The 14,537-nt window shown below is 37.4% G+C and overlaps 2 protein-coding genes across 2 annotated transcripts; one reads left to right on the top strand and one right to left on the bottom strand.

Moving 5' to 3' along the window:
• Positions 1–4,313: 4,313 nt before the first annotated feature.
• Positions 4,314–5,797, top strand: LOC112790182 (probable 3-hydroxyisobutyrate dehydrogenase-like 1, mitochondrial). Its single transcript, XM_025832449.3, has one exon. It carries the CDS (start codon positions 4,646–4,648, stop codon positions 5,645–5,647), a length of 1,002 nt encoding a protein of 333 aa, XP_025688234.1. The 5' UTR covers positions 4,314–4,645; the 3' UTR covers positions 5,648–5,797.
• Positions 5,798–7,251: 1,454 nt separating this feature from the next.
• On the bottom strand, positions 7,252–11,732 carry LOC112790180 (hexokinase-1). The gene is made up of 9 exons (XM_025832446.2): positions 10,972–11,732; positions 10,143–10,293; positions 9,878–10,060; positions 9,494–9,568; positions 9,196–9,351; positions 8,965–9,063; positions 8,749–8,879; positions 8,096–8,177; positions 7,252–8,007 (listed from the first exon to the last, which is right to left on the bottom strand). The coding sequence occupies exons 1-9, from the start codon at positions 11,241–11,243 to the stop codon at positions 7,660–7,662; spliced, it is 1,497 nt and encodes a 498-aa protein (XP_025688231.1). The 5' UTR covers positions 11,244–11,732; the 3' UTR covers positions 7,252–7,659.
• Positions 11,733–14,537: the final 2,805 nt, after the last annotated feature.

Here is a 14,537-nt window from a genome sequence, read left to right as displayed (position 1 = left end):
TATGAACCGGAACCTCATCCACAACCGCAATCGCCAGTAGAGCCATACATACCACAAATGGTAATTCCAGCAGATGGCCACTTCAGTTCGTTAGTTGGATTTGATGACATCAATTTGAGTTAGGTACTAAGAGACACATATTATTTATTTTAGTAATCTCAGCAAAGGCCTACTACTTCTGAGCTGTTTGTTGGTCATCGCTCCCGCTCAGGTCATGCTAGTTATAACACCCTACCATTCAAATCTTTATACTCGAGTCATAAGTCAATGATAATAAGGTGGTACAACTCAAGGTGGAGTTGTAATACATACATACATACATATATATATATATATATATATATATATATATATATAGCCACTAGTCACGACCTGTAAAGCTTAGGTCGGTTAGGGTTACAACAACAAAAACAGTTGATAATAGTTTCTATTTCTCCCAAATATACATCAAAGCCTCGATAGGAAAGGTTTCAAAAGAAAAATATATACATATACATTATTAAAGTTTTCCAAAATAAAGGAAAGAGATTCTAAACAAAATATAATACAGAATTCAAAAGAACTTTGCCGTCTTCCAGACGAGCTTTAGCTCACCGCGGAGTACTAGAACCTGCATCTGAAAAACAAAGAATATACACGGAATACGAACCCGCAACCCATAGATTTTCAGTACAGTAAAAATGTCAAATAAATACAATATAAGGTAACAGGAACTCTTTAGGCAATCTTAACTTTCCACCCAACAACCTTTTTGTTCATGCCCTGGGTCGAGCTGTATGACCCGGGCTGACTGGAGACAATTCGACTGACCTCTTCAGGTCAGGATCATCCGACCTCTTCTCAAAAGAGTTCGGCCAAATCGCTATGAAGGCCCAAGAAGGCCCAAAACAAAGGAACACAGCCCAATCTAATGGCAGCCAAAGCCCAGAAAGATAAAGGCGGTTCCCCTTAAAAGATAAGATGACTTCACTCAAAGCATACAGATGTTGGAAAAGACAGCAGCGAAAAGGAGACCCCAGGACCCACACCAAAGTCCAGGGGCATCCTTTGGAGGCAATAACAGAGTAGAGAATTCAAAAGAAAACATCGACAGTCCAAAAACCCTAAAAACACCCCTCACAAAATCACCATCATCAACGAAGACATCCAAGCTACAAACTTTCCCACTAGCAAGTTTATCATCAAAGCCACAAAAAGTTTCCTATTGGACTTTAAAGTCCCAAACTATCGACAAAATCTACAAAGATACAATCAGAGAACATACCAACGATGATTATAAGCACAAAGATTCAACCTTTTCTAAAAAAGAGCCAAGATTCTACCAAAAAATCCACACAAAGTATAAAAACAAAGGAAAGAGAACCAACCTGTAAAGCAAGGAAGGCGATGAAGATCGAAGCAAAAGCGAGCCCATACCAACGAACACTTCCGAAAGCAAGGAGAGCACGAAGACGTGAAAACTTGGGAGCAAGAGAATGAAGAATCACAGACAAAGAACGAAAAGAAGGAAGGGATGACACTTTGAAAAATTAAAAAATGAAACAAGAAAGAAGGAAGAAGAAAATGGTAAAAGGGAATTAATGAATCCTTAAAAGCCCTCGCACGTTCCTTAGGAAAGCGCAACGCACAATGCAAATTAAAGGAGTGAGAAAACACTCCGCATCCAAGCCGCTAAATGGAAGCCCTACAAAACGAGATCAACAATGCTCGAGCTCGACTTTCCAAAAAGGGGTCAAAAGTATAAAAAGACACGACCTCCAAAGAAAGACCAAGCTCAAGCAGGGGCACTATTCATGCCCTGGGTCGAGCTGTACGACCCGGGCTGACTAGAGACAATTCGATCGACCTCTTCAGGTCAGGATCATCTGACCTCTTCTCAAAAGAGTTCGGCTGAATTGCTACAAAGGCCCAAGAATGCCCAAAACGAAGGAACACAGCCCAATCTAATGGCAGCCAAAGCCCAGAAAGATAAAGGTGGTTCCCCTTAAAAGATAAGATGACTTCACTCAAAGATAAGATAAGATAACTATCTTATCTCCAGAAAGGTCATTACTATTATAAATACACTAGAGCACCCAGGTATAAACTCATACTCTGATTCTACTAAAAACCTGCCTAAAGCACGTGCTAACTTAAGCATCGGAGTCTCTTGCAGGTACCACCACCCTCCGGTGACGAAGGATCAGCAGCTCTACCAGATCCAACAAGTCGGACACGACAGCTTTGGCCACCAGATCCAACAAGTCGGACACGACAGCTCCGGCCACCAGCTCTAATCAGGTCGGACAGAGCAGCACCGACCACCACTGCAAATCTCGTCCGAGATCGACTTATATTTTCAGGTAACCCTCGGAATACTTTCCATCCTAGATTCTCATTAATCCGTGATTAGATAACTATCAATAGGAAAAATTCTAATCTAATTACTTTTATCATTGCCTCCATAACTCTCCAAACTCAAAGCAGAATAGCCCTTGACATCAATCGACACCAGCATGAGAGACCTCTCAGATATTCAAACACAAACAAAATAAACAAATAAAACACAAGTAAAATTAGGTAAATTAATTAGCACAGAGTCACATTAATATGCACAATTAAATATGCCATGACAAGTAGCAAACCCAAACAGATCAATCAAATACAAATAATGCATGCCTGCACTATGGCCGATGAGCTTATTTGTCGGTTATACAGCCAAACCCGACATGTCCAGTAGCTAATCCTGGATAGTCCCTACGTGCACGCATCTCTCAAGAGGAATTTACATCTCTTGGAGGAATTATCCGGAAAGGTCTAAGTGTCCGGCCACATCTTGCGATGGAGGATTAACATTTCAACTAGAAGCAAATGGGAAAAAACCACAATTCTTGTATCTACCCCAGAAGCTCAAATATCAACTGGGAGCAAGCGGGACAAAACCACAATCCTTGCGTCTACCCCAGAATCTCAAACCATAATCCGGAGCAAGTGGAATAACGCCACTACATCTACATAGACAGATATATCTCAACACATCCCGTAGCATGTGAAATAATGCCGCTACATTTACCCAGGCACGTATATTTTACCACATCCCAGAGCAAGTAGAACAAAGCCACTACATCTATCCAGACAGGTATATCTCAGTCAAAGTCAATTTCGTTATTAAATTCACCCTCAATCTCATTTCACTTCATTCAAAATCATATTCAGAATCAATCATCGTTATCTCTCATTATCATAATCATCCTCATCATCCTCAATCAACATCAACTATCATAATCATCCTCATCACATCTCTCATTATATTTATTCCATCTTTTTCTAATTCACTGTCTCACCCTATTAGGTCTCATTCCTAAATTCTCTACCCTCTATTACACCGGCTCTAGACTCATAACAAGGCTTACAGAGGTTTAGAAAGCTAGAGGAGTGGTTGAAAACTTAAAAATTCATTTTTAGCAAAACAAGGTCGTAGTGTACGTAAGCACCTTCTGCGTACGCATAAATTTCAAAATTTGGGAATGTCGCGTACGTGGACCACCTTCGTGTACACGAGAATATTGTTAGAAACGTTTGCTCGCACGCGCGACATTGCAACGTACGCATGAGTTTAAAAATTGACATTGTCACGTACGCGGACTACTCTCGCATATGCGAGAGTACTAGGCAGAACCATTTACTCGCGTCGCATGACACTTCCACGTACGCACGAATGCAGGATTTTCAAAAAGCTGATATGTTGCAGAAAGTTCAATTTTTTTTTATCAAAACTTCAAATGCGAATAAATTTTCCGTAAAAAAATGATTTTCGTCCGTTCTTCGAATGTCATAAGCTACTCGAACCTAGTTTTCATTTAAGATAAGTTTCACAAAATTTGAAGGTTCGAAAACCAAATTATGGCCTATCGAAGTTGGTTAAAAATAAGTTTTACCAATTTTACCAAATTCTTCAAATCTCAAGAACTCTTCATCCAAAACAAACAAAATCATACAAAATTAAATCCTAAATATTTAATTATCATATCTCTATATGCATAATACATATATATTGATTTATGTGAATTATTAATGTACCTTTTAATAATCTTATGGCCAATAATAGTTTAAATTAAATTATAAAATATTTGTCTCTCAATATTATGATCATTATTATAATAAAAAAATTTTAAATTTAATAAAAAAAACTTATTATATTAACCATTTAATTAAATTATACATATAATAAAAATAACTAATTATTTAATACATGATAAATTAAATTGTGACTATACCACTTATTCTCAACCATCTTTCATTTATACCCAAATTAATTATAATAGATTGAATTTTAGATATACTATTATCTCACTACTAAACAATTCTACAATTGAGAGTTTGTTCTTCTGAAAAAGAAAAAGAAAATCAAAATTTAGAGAAGTTGTTTGTTAAATCATATCATCATATTTATTTCTCTGTTTATTCCTTTGAATGTTTTTGGGTATTTTCAAAGGTGTGACTGTGGGTTCCTATTGTTGTACCAAAAACCCTAGACTTCACAGTAGTATATAGAAGCATCGCATCTTAAAAGATCTAGGGACAAAGACAAAGCTGGATAATGGGGTGCGAAGACAAGGGGGGGAAAATGAGATATATATAGCAGCCGTCAAACAAAACAAGCGAGATGCCACTGCCACTCTCCCAACGCTTAATCTCAATTCCACAAGTTATCGCCCGCCGCTACATGGCCTCCTCCGCCGCTGCCGAGCCCATAAGCCCATCCAACACCCGCGTGGGCTGGATAGGTACGGGCGTCATGGGCCTCTCCATGTGCTCCCACCTCATACGAGCCGGCTACACGCTCACGGTCTTCAACCGCACCCCTTCCAAGGCCCAACCCCTCCTCAAAATGGGGGCCCACCAGGCCGATAATCCCCTCTCCCTCGCCTCCAACTCCGACGTCGTCTTCTCCATCGTCGGCTACCCCTCCGACGTTCGCGCCGTCCTTCTCGATCCCCACTCCGGCGCCCTCGCCGGCCTCCGGCCTGGCGGCATCCTTGTTGACATGACTACCTCGGAGCCCTCCCTCGCCGTCGAGATCGCGGCCGCGGCGTCCTCCAAATCCTGCCATTCCATCGACGCTCCCGTATCTGGCGGCGACCGCGGCGCCAAGAACGGAACCCTGGCAATCTTCACTGGAGGAGAGGAATCGGTGGTTAAGCGGCTCCAACCTCTGTTCTCGCTGATGGGGAAGGTGAACTACATGGGAGGAAGCGGAAAGGGGCAATTCGCGAAGCTGGCGAACCAGATTACGATAGCGTCGACGATGGTGGGGTTGGTGGAGGGGATGGTGTACGCGCACAAGGCGGGGCTGGACGTAGGGTTGTACCTGGATGCGATTTCTACCGGTGCGGCGGGTTCGAAGTCACTGGATTTGTACGGACAGAGGATATTGAAGAGGGATTTGGGGCCAGGGTTTTATGTGAACCACTTTGTGAAGGATTTAGGGATTTGCTTGAAGGAGTGCCAGAATATGGGTATCTCCCTGCCTGGTTTGGCTCTTGCTCAGCAGCTATATGTTTCTCTCAGGGCTCACGGTGAAGGCAATTTGGGCACCCAAGCTCTTATTTTGGTTCTCGAGAGGCTCAACAATGTTTCACTTGCACCTGCAATTGCTTCCTCTTAGGTTTGTGGAGGATATGGAACTCTGAACACTGAAATTGTCTTCTTCTTCGACTTATTATTATTATTATTATTATTATTATGTGATGATGTACATTCAATTAGACTGGTGTCGTATGTTACTTGCATCAGATTGCTTGGCCGCTTTTCTCTACTTTGTACGTTTTGGTAATCAGTGTTTTCTAGTTCAAGTCAACCCCCCGCTTTCTACAAGGGGTCCTCATCGTATAATTCGGACACGATATGAACAATTGAGCAGTTGTTAGTAGGTGATAGCTACTAACTTTGTCTGTGTTGTTGCATAATGAGTGGTTGATATTTTATCATTTGGTTATTTCAAGGGTGAACACAATTTGATTCCATGTTTCATGAGCTGAAAATTTGAAAGAAAATTCTGCGGTTTATGTCACATGATGCGACATGAACAAGACTCATGAGCTTACAAGTGAGTATGAGGATGAGGAACGTGTAAGAATGAAGTTAGTGCAAAGTATGCCTACTACTTGTAGTTATAGAACAGGCAAAAAATCGACATGTCATCTCCCTCATTTCAATACTCAATAGGTTGCACTTGGTCTTTCTAACAAAGTTATAGTTTTTATTAATTTAGATTCGTTTGCTTTATTATCACTTGTGGAGACTAAGGATTTATATGTGAATGGTGGTTTGAAAACTTTATACTAAGAGGTGGTTGTAGGTGGCCAATGTTTTTAGGCTTCATTGGATATTGCTGAGATGTAGACATGTAGTTCGATATATGGATCTTAATAATGAGAGCTTTCCTGAATCTGCCTCTTTACTCTGTCAAATCTTGGAGCAATTCATAACATCTAATTATACAAAAATTGAACTGAGACCTAGATCAAGTGATAGTTGCTTCTTGCTTGGATTATTTAAATGTCATGTTTCGAATTTGATCTTTAAGGGTGATGTGTATTCAATAGGTTTCGTGGCCAGGAATTTTGTCATTGACTCTTGACGATACATACCGAGAATGCGTTTTCTAATTAATTGAGCCCAAAAAAATGCATTTTCCGACTATGGGACTGAATTGCATCATCAATCACATTACTGCTATTCCTCTCTCTTCAAACCCTTGAAGAAGCCCGTCCTGGAAGCTATGTTCTTTGCGGAAAAATAAAAATTAAAGTAGAAGAAATAAAAAGGGTTTAATTAAATTATTTTTAAATCATATCTTAAGATATTAATAAATATTTCAAATTTTCTAATTACTTAGTCACCAAAAAAAATTTCTAATTACTTAATATATAAAAAATATATTAAAATGTTAAATTTTATATTTCTTTTATAAGAATTTTCTTGATAAATAATTTTAATTATGATTATTCTACGTGTATATCAAAATCAACTACCAATATCAGTATAAAATAACTTTTGAAATACAAATATATATTAAAAACATTAAACTACACATGCACTTAATTTTGGTGTAGTTATAACATTATAATCTTAAAATATGCTCCAAAGACATATTTTAGCTAAATTCAAATGGAAAAAAAAAAGGACCATGAGTGAGAAAGAGAGAGAATGGAGTGAGAATACATTAAGTCCTGATTTATGAATTACTACTGTTAACAATACTAATGATTGATGAATAACAGTCATTAATGACTCAGAAGCTTTGGATTAAAATGTTTGAGGCTTGTGAATACATTAAGTCCTGATTTATTCTGGTTGAGAAGAGACTATATTCCGCAAAAGATGAGATTGCTCACAGCAAGTTTACATCTCCCATATTATTTCCAAAATGTAGGAGGGACAAACACTGAAATTAACCAAAATAATAACATGCCCCAGCAATATCACTGGAACTCCAAGGTTGCAATGAAAACGCAGATCCCTCCCACAGCCACAATTTGGACATTAATCACCCTTCAGTGTAAATCTCCATAAGACCAATAAGTATGGCATTGCTGCTTCAACGTGTTGACCTATTACTTATACAGGAAACTTGAAATTAGCATTACACTCTTTTTTACCTTGGCAAAATATGAATCAGTTCTCATCAACTCCCAAATACTGGGAGTGAGATGCTGCAAGGAGAGCAGCCCCGATGCCAGAGCCGTCGTTAGAATGCTCAATCACAATAGTCTTAGCCGCCTCTTCTCCGAGCAACTCATTCAATGTACTCTCCAAGCAAGCTCTGAACTTAGTGTAGTGTTCAAACAATCCTCCATCCAGTGCTATCACTGCCTTTTGCTTCTCCCCAGCCTTAACGGTGTCTCTTCCTGTTTTCTTCAGGATGCCCAAAATACCAGCCGCAGAAAGACGTGCCCCACGTGTGGCAACAATGTCGCAGAGCTCCACAACAATCTTCCTCATTTTGAGGGATGTATTAGAGATCTGACAAAAGGGGAAGGCAGTAAGAAAATCTATTTATAACATTTTATAACGAAAAAAGAGGAAGAATTAATAGGGTGATGTTTAATACCTCTAATATATCTTTCAATTTATTTCCAACCACTTTGAGATCTGGAGATGTGTCATGATGCATTGCTGACATATCAGGGGTCCTAGTACAAAAAATGTCAAAGCTGTGTAAGTTCTATGAAAACAAAAGAATGTTGTCATTTATATGCATGTTTGGAATAAGGCTAGAAAGGAACTGAAAATGGAGAAGCCAACATTTGCATTTTATCGCTTATCAGTGTAAAAAATGTTTTTGTTCACCCATGTTTTCTACTGGAGCAAATAAGCAGGCTGAAAGTAACTTGAATCATATTATTTTCCCCATTATTCACAATACACAAATAATTGGATCAATTTCTGATTTTTCATTTCCACTGTCTCCGGTTCCAACCTGTCCTACCAACCACCAACCTGACCCTTAAAAGAGGCAACGAAGAGCAACATTATGCTGATCACAAAAGTGTTGATAGTGGTTGCCAATAATAACCGAAGCAATCTCAATATTTGAGAAATTACACAGAATTGTAATAAGAGGTTCCACGAAAAGAAACTAAACAGAAGCATGCATCTTAATAAGCAGAATAAATATTTGAACAGGCCAAAATAGAAATCTAGACAAGAATCATCCTAGACAAGTGAAAGTGAATGTTCGGTATAATTAACTAGCATGCATACCTGAGTATGAAAGGAACTCTCAACTTGGGGGGAACAGTATCTCCAAAAAAGTCAGCTTCTTCAGCCATCTTCAATAAAGCTCTCCTTACAATGTCCCCCAAATACATACCAGAAATCAACTTCTCAAATATCTGTGAACAATAGTGGAAGAATATTACAGAATTACACATGCTGGTTAAAGTTTTAAACCAATGACTATAACGTGATGATCTTGACCTGCTCTCCAGGGTTTAAGCTCTCAGCATCTAGAGATACATCATATTCTGTTAGAGGAAGATGTGAGGATCGGAAATTACCCCACTCCATGTTTATAACCTGCAGTATTTACATGTAATCAGAGCATGCTTTATACCAGCAAATGGTGACGCTAGTTCTAGTATGACAGTAAAATAAAGATATTTCTAACATGCAAGACAATGACAATCATAAATAGTATAACCTACTTACCATGTCTCCTGATTTCGGGAGAGGGCCATGCCATTTTGGAATAGCATTTGCACGTTCCACATATGCTGCATTTGTCCCTGTACCAAGGATCACAGCAGCAATGACATCCTGATTGTAGAATCTGCCTCCAGCTAGTGTTCCAATGGTATCATTAACCTAATGCAAAATCACCGAGTTAGTCTGGTGTACAGCCTTATTAGTCCAAACTTTCTATCAAACGCAAACTTGAAACCATCATTCTCAAGTCCATATATTAAAAATTATTAATCAATCCTGAAGAGAGGTTAGTGGTACTGACTAGAGCTGAAACTCGCATATCCAAGCCAATTTTTTGCATCGACTTGGTTAGTTCTCCCACGACATCTTCCCCAACCTACAAATCAGAACATAAAGGAAAAAACTATCGGGTTACATGCTAATGAGAGAACAGCTGACTAAAAGAGAAATTGGTACAAGATATCCCCCTCTTTCACAAGAGTTCATGTAATACAAATTTAAAGCATGTCAAGGCAAGCATTGTAATTTTGGACTTGCAACCATTAATACAATAACAAAAAGGAATAAAGTTGTGTCTGTCTAATAGAAAAAGATGTATGGAAGACTCTGCAAATGCACCATAAATGATGGCAAGAAAGAATTACAATAAAGTTAAATATATCATAATCAAGGTAAGAATAATTACCACATCTTCAATATTGAAACCCTTAGTCCACTTTATTAGAGTCCCAGATGCAATTGATGTTTGCCTCACAGGGAATGAGAATGTAAAGCCCAGTTCTCGTTGTCTACCAGGGGGAGGATGAAATTCTTCAGGTTCTGAATTAACAAACTTTGCAAGAGCAGATGCTATAAAATCAAACAGTCCCTGTAATGACATAATGAAAATATATCAGAGGTTGCAGGAAAAAAGAATCTCAATAGATAGATGTTTCCCATAACACACTTACTTCAGAAGAACCAATCATCAAATGAGGAGGAATTGAAACTTCTTCAAACTCTTGGTTGATGACACCTTTCTCTTTTCCACCTAAATGTACACGAAGGACACGAAAGTTTGTGCCACCAAGGTCCAGAGCATAAAAGAGCCCTGCCTCATCCCTGTAAATAATGGGAAAGTTCATGTTTCCAGAAAACTTGTATTTTTTACATCAACTGAAAGAGTTTTACAATCATTCAAACATTATATTTCTTCATTTTGCCCTGAGATTTGGTTCTTCAAAACACCATATAGCCAATAAAGTGCTTTAGGAGTGAATTCTTATCATCCAAGGATTCTTAACCATAATGTTATTACCATGACTGTTTGTTTTGCTAAATACTTTCCCTTTTAATCAAGCAAAATATGACGTGCTAGAAGAAAGTATCATTCTAAAACTCACAATAAACAATAAGTTCTATTCATGTCCTCTTTTAAAAATCATACTACATAGAAAGATAGAAATAGACGAATAAAATTCTATGTCAATACTAGAATGTGATAAAAACGAAGGCAGTAGATATAATAACCAAATTATAGACAGCAATCAAATTGAGAATGGCAAATAAAAGAAGTATAAACAAGACAACTACGAATGAACTAAGTTAGCCATTACTCTATAAAATAGCAAAAATACTAGAAAAAAGTCAATATTGCAGGGAGAAGGGAAAAGAGACACTCCTGAAATGTAAGACAAAGCTTGGCCTTTGATTGTTTCAGACAACTATATGTCACTAATTTCAATCAGAGAAGATAAAAAATTGATCAAATCAAAATCCAAATTCGAAAAATCTACGTACCCAGATGGGAGATTATCGACATAGCTGATCAACATCTTAAGCTTGCTGCCACCTTCAGATGCGAGACCAGCGTGCATCTCAACATCCATGGCATCAGCCACCTGCCTCAGCTTCCAATCTGGGGTCTCACACTTTTCCCCAAACTCCTTCAGTATGGCCACAGCGCGACCCCACTTCCCGTTGCTCTTCATCCGGTGGCGCACTACCAACACCGCCGCCGCACAAAGGGCAGCCGTGCACACGACTGTAGCTCCCACTGCAATCTTGCCCATCGCACAAACCGAAACAATCGAGCCAAATCCTGCAAAAAGTTAGAAACTTTTTGGTTCAGGAAGATAAACCCTGATTGGGAGAATCCGGGATTTGTAATGAGGGAAGCTCAATGGTTCGTGTTGATGCCCATGGGGGAGAGAATGAGAATCGGGACTTGGGTGAAAAAGTGGTAGAGTTACTATGAAGAGAGAGAGAGAGATTGAGAGAAATATATATATTACAGAGACCCAAAAGAAAATAGAAAAAAGATCTGGATCTGACTCTGACTCTACGGTGAAATGGAAATCTTTAGATAAAATTTCAATCTGTACAGACCAAATTGGGCATCCCCGGTTAATCAGTTAAACATGGATAAATCAAGAATACTAACACACACTGTAAAACCAAAAATCAATAGCTAATTTCTAGTATATTGTTAATTTCTTAAATGTTAAATCAAAAACACGACACGACAGCATAGAAAAGCACTTGAACGAACAAACCTTATTGGAAAGAAAATCGATGGGGTCCATAATAGCAAATGTTCACATCCGAAAAACGTGCGAAAATAATTAAGCTAATGGCTGGTTGCGGATTTCTTTTGGATAATTGGTTGTTTCATTATTTAATCCTGTTATTAATGGTTCAATGAGGTGGGAAAAACGATTTATTGGACAGTGTAAACTCCCTAAAATTTCGATTAGACTTGTCCGATGTTGGGTTGCCGAATCTCGTCCAGCATTAGTGGACTGAACAAGTATGTTTTTCCAAACTTATTATGGGCGCCACGTGTACGGCTGATGTGTGTTATGATCACGTGGACAGTGGGCCACACTCACCTAAACATTGCTTGGTTACTATAGGAAGCCCTCCTTCCTAGTCAAATATTTTCGGGAAACTAGTCGCTAATATAGCACATTGCACATGCCTAAATGTCTTCTTTTTACTGGAATCCATTGTATGGAATCATAATAAAAGGTGATGGATAATGCCCCAAATATATATAAACGAATCTATTTATTCATACCATGAAATGAGCAATAATGCCATAGATTTCTAATCCATCATCTTGTTGCGCCAGGTGTATGTCTATTGGGTTGTATTTGTTTACGGCTAACACAGAAAATTGTGTTTGATAGAGAAAATATAAATTGAGATAATGTGTTCAGATTGAATTAGTATTTTTTATGTCTATTCTGATAAAAAGGATATAGAAACACTAATAAAGGATATAATTTATTTTTTATTTTTTTTATTATTTTTTTTAATTTTTTATAATTATATTTTTTATTATTATATTTTTTATTTCAAATTTTTTGTATAAAAAAAATAAAAATAAATTAAATTTTCATAATTTATTTTAATTTATCACTATATAAAATACAAAAACACAAAATAATTTTGTATCTCTATTCTTTATGTCTTATTCTCAGTGTATTCTCGTATACTGTTCTCGGAAACTAAGGGAGTCATATATCTGTGATGTGTCTATCACAATTTGATGTACATGAGTTTAAATTTAATTATCCAAATCCTATCCAAAGAGAGTACAAGTAAGGATTGCATGAGTCTTGAAAGCAAGATGGGTGGCAATGCAACTTCACTCTAATGTTGTGATATTGACTCTTGGATGGTTCATGTGCTTAACATACATCTAACAAGTGATCACCACATCAATTAGAAAAATCTTCGGAAGGCTTGCCCATTTCTTATTCTGATTTATACCCTTTTTCTTTTACGTCACATGAATCACAAAGCTAAGAAAGAACTTATAGGACCCGCAAGCAAGATAATAGTATTATAGTAATAATAATTTGGAATAATGTTAGAAAAAGAGAGAAAAAAAGATTTGAGGGGCATGGTTAGGTTATAGTTAGGCTGAGAGTTCTGTTTCTGTGGGGTTCGTTGTTAGGTTTTGAATTTGGTGCTTTGCTTTCATCGTGTTGTGCTGTGAATGTCACCCTTCCGGTGAACAAAAATACCATATCATCAATTCACCTATCAAATTATTGTTAGTTAATACTATTTTACACCTTATTTCCAAAATAAAGGGATTTAGGGATCATATTTGAATTGAAGGACCACAAAGACATATAAGCTAACAGTTCAAGGATATGATAGAAGCCCATTATTCCATTTTATATATTTTTTAACAAACTGATCCAGATAAGTTAGAAAGGCTATTGCTCCTCCTTCTTCTACTACTGAGGCAATTGGAGCATCACGTGTTATGTGCCCCACACACATGCAAATGGAATACTCATCTTCAATTTCAGAATACAATCCTTCCAGGTTAACCTCACGACTCCTCTTAAACATTCTTATTCTTCATAACATCATAACTCATTCGCCCTGCATCACTCACACTTCTTAATTCAATCTTAAATGTCCATCTGCCTTTCTAATGATTAGTCAACCTATTAAGAGGACCAGACACAACAAGCCAATAAGAACCAATTTCATGTTCATGTTTTCGAAAATCAGTTTTCTTTTGGGTCAAACACTCGATAAACAGAATCATTTTCGTTTGCCACAACACTAGACTGCAGTAGAGGCTAGTTGCGAGAAATGCGTGGGTTTGGACATTCCAAGAAACATCGGTCCAAGAGTTCATACCAAGTTTTTGATTGTTTGTTTATAGTATTAATCCTTTTCATCAGAAACTAAAACCTGAAGCCCACTATTATAAGCATCCGGTTGGGCCCAGGAAAAGCTTGGAGTTTCTCGCTGATTCACTTGATTTTTGAAAATCTCGACATAGTGTTGGATCAAGCTTGTATCAATATCTCAGTTCAAAAAATAGATACAATTCTCTTAAAAAAGAGTAGATTTGATTCGAAAATTATTTAATATTTGTGTCGAAATACTTATGGTAAATTGTAACAAATAAAGTAAATATATAAAATAAATGAAAGCTTTAATTAAATAGCAGAATAAAATTAAAATTTAAAAGAAAGTAAATACTTGAAGAGAGAAAGAAAAAATACTCAAAGAAAAGTAAAATATAAATAAATTAATAGAAAAAAAAGAACAAAAAGAATAGAAGAAAAGAAAATACAAGAAAACAAAAAATAAATTAAATTAAAAGTGGACTTCAAACACTCACATGCACTTGCACTCTATTGACTTTTGTTGCATCAGTATGATTAGGAATTTTATAGAGTTTGGTGTGATGATAAAGTATTCAGATTGAAGTCCCCTATTCCTTCTGAACTTCTCCTACCATGAGGATAGGCTTGCAGATTTTCCTCTTCCCACGATCTAGTTTCTTCCTTTTTCTCAGGTCACAACCTTGTCTTGACCATGAAGAATCT

The sequence above is a fragment of the Arachis hypogaea genome, chromosome 3 (genome assembly GCF_003086295.3).
Source record: "Arachis hypogaea cultivar Tifrunner chromosome 3, arahy.Tifrunner.gnm2.J5K5, whole genome shotgun sequence".
NCBI classification, from domain to species: Eukaryota; Viridiplantae; Streptophyta; class Magnoliopsida; order Fabales; family Fabaceae; genus Arachis; species Arachis hypogaea.
Note: the sequence above shows the minus strand (reverse complement) of the source record. Positions and strands in the feature narration are given on the sequence as shown.

Bases quoted from the DNA above. Each gene is read 5' to 3' on its own strand.
- LOC112790182 (XM_025832449.3), top strand. From the start codon at position 4,646: ATGCCACTGCCACTCTCCCAACGCTTAATCTCAATTCCACAAGTTATC.
- LOC112790180 (XM_025832446.2), bottom strand. From the start codon at position 11,243: ATGGGCAAGATTGCAGTGGGAGCTACAGTCGTGTGCACGGCTGCCCTT. The intron at 9,064-9,195 runs GTAAGTAGGTTA...TAAATACTGCAG, and splicing joins TCCCGAAATCAGGAGACATG to GTTATAAACATGGAGTGGGG. The intron at 8,008-8,095 runs GTATTAAACATC...CCCTTTTGTCAG, and splicing joins AATTGAAAGATATATTAGAG to ATCTCTAATACATCCCTCAA.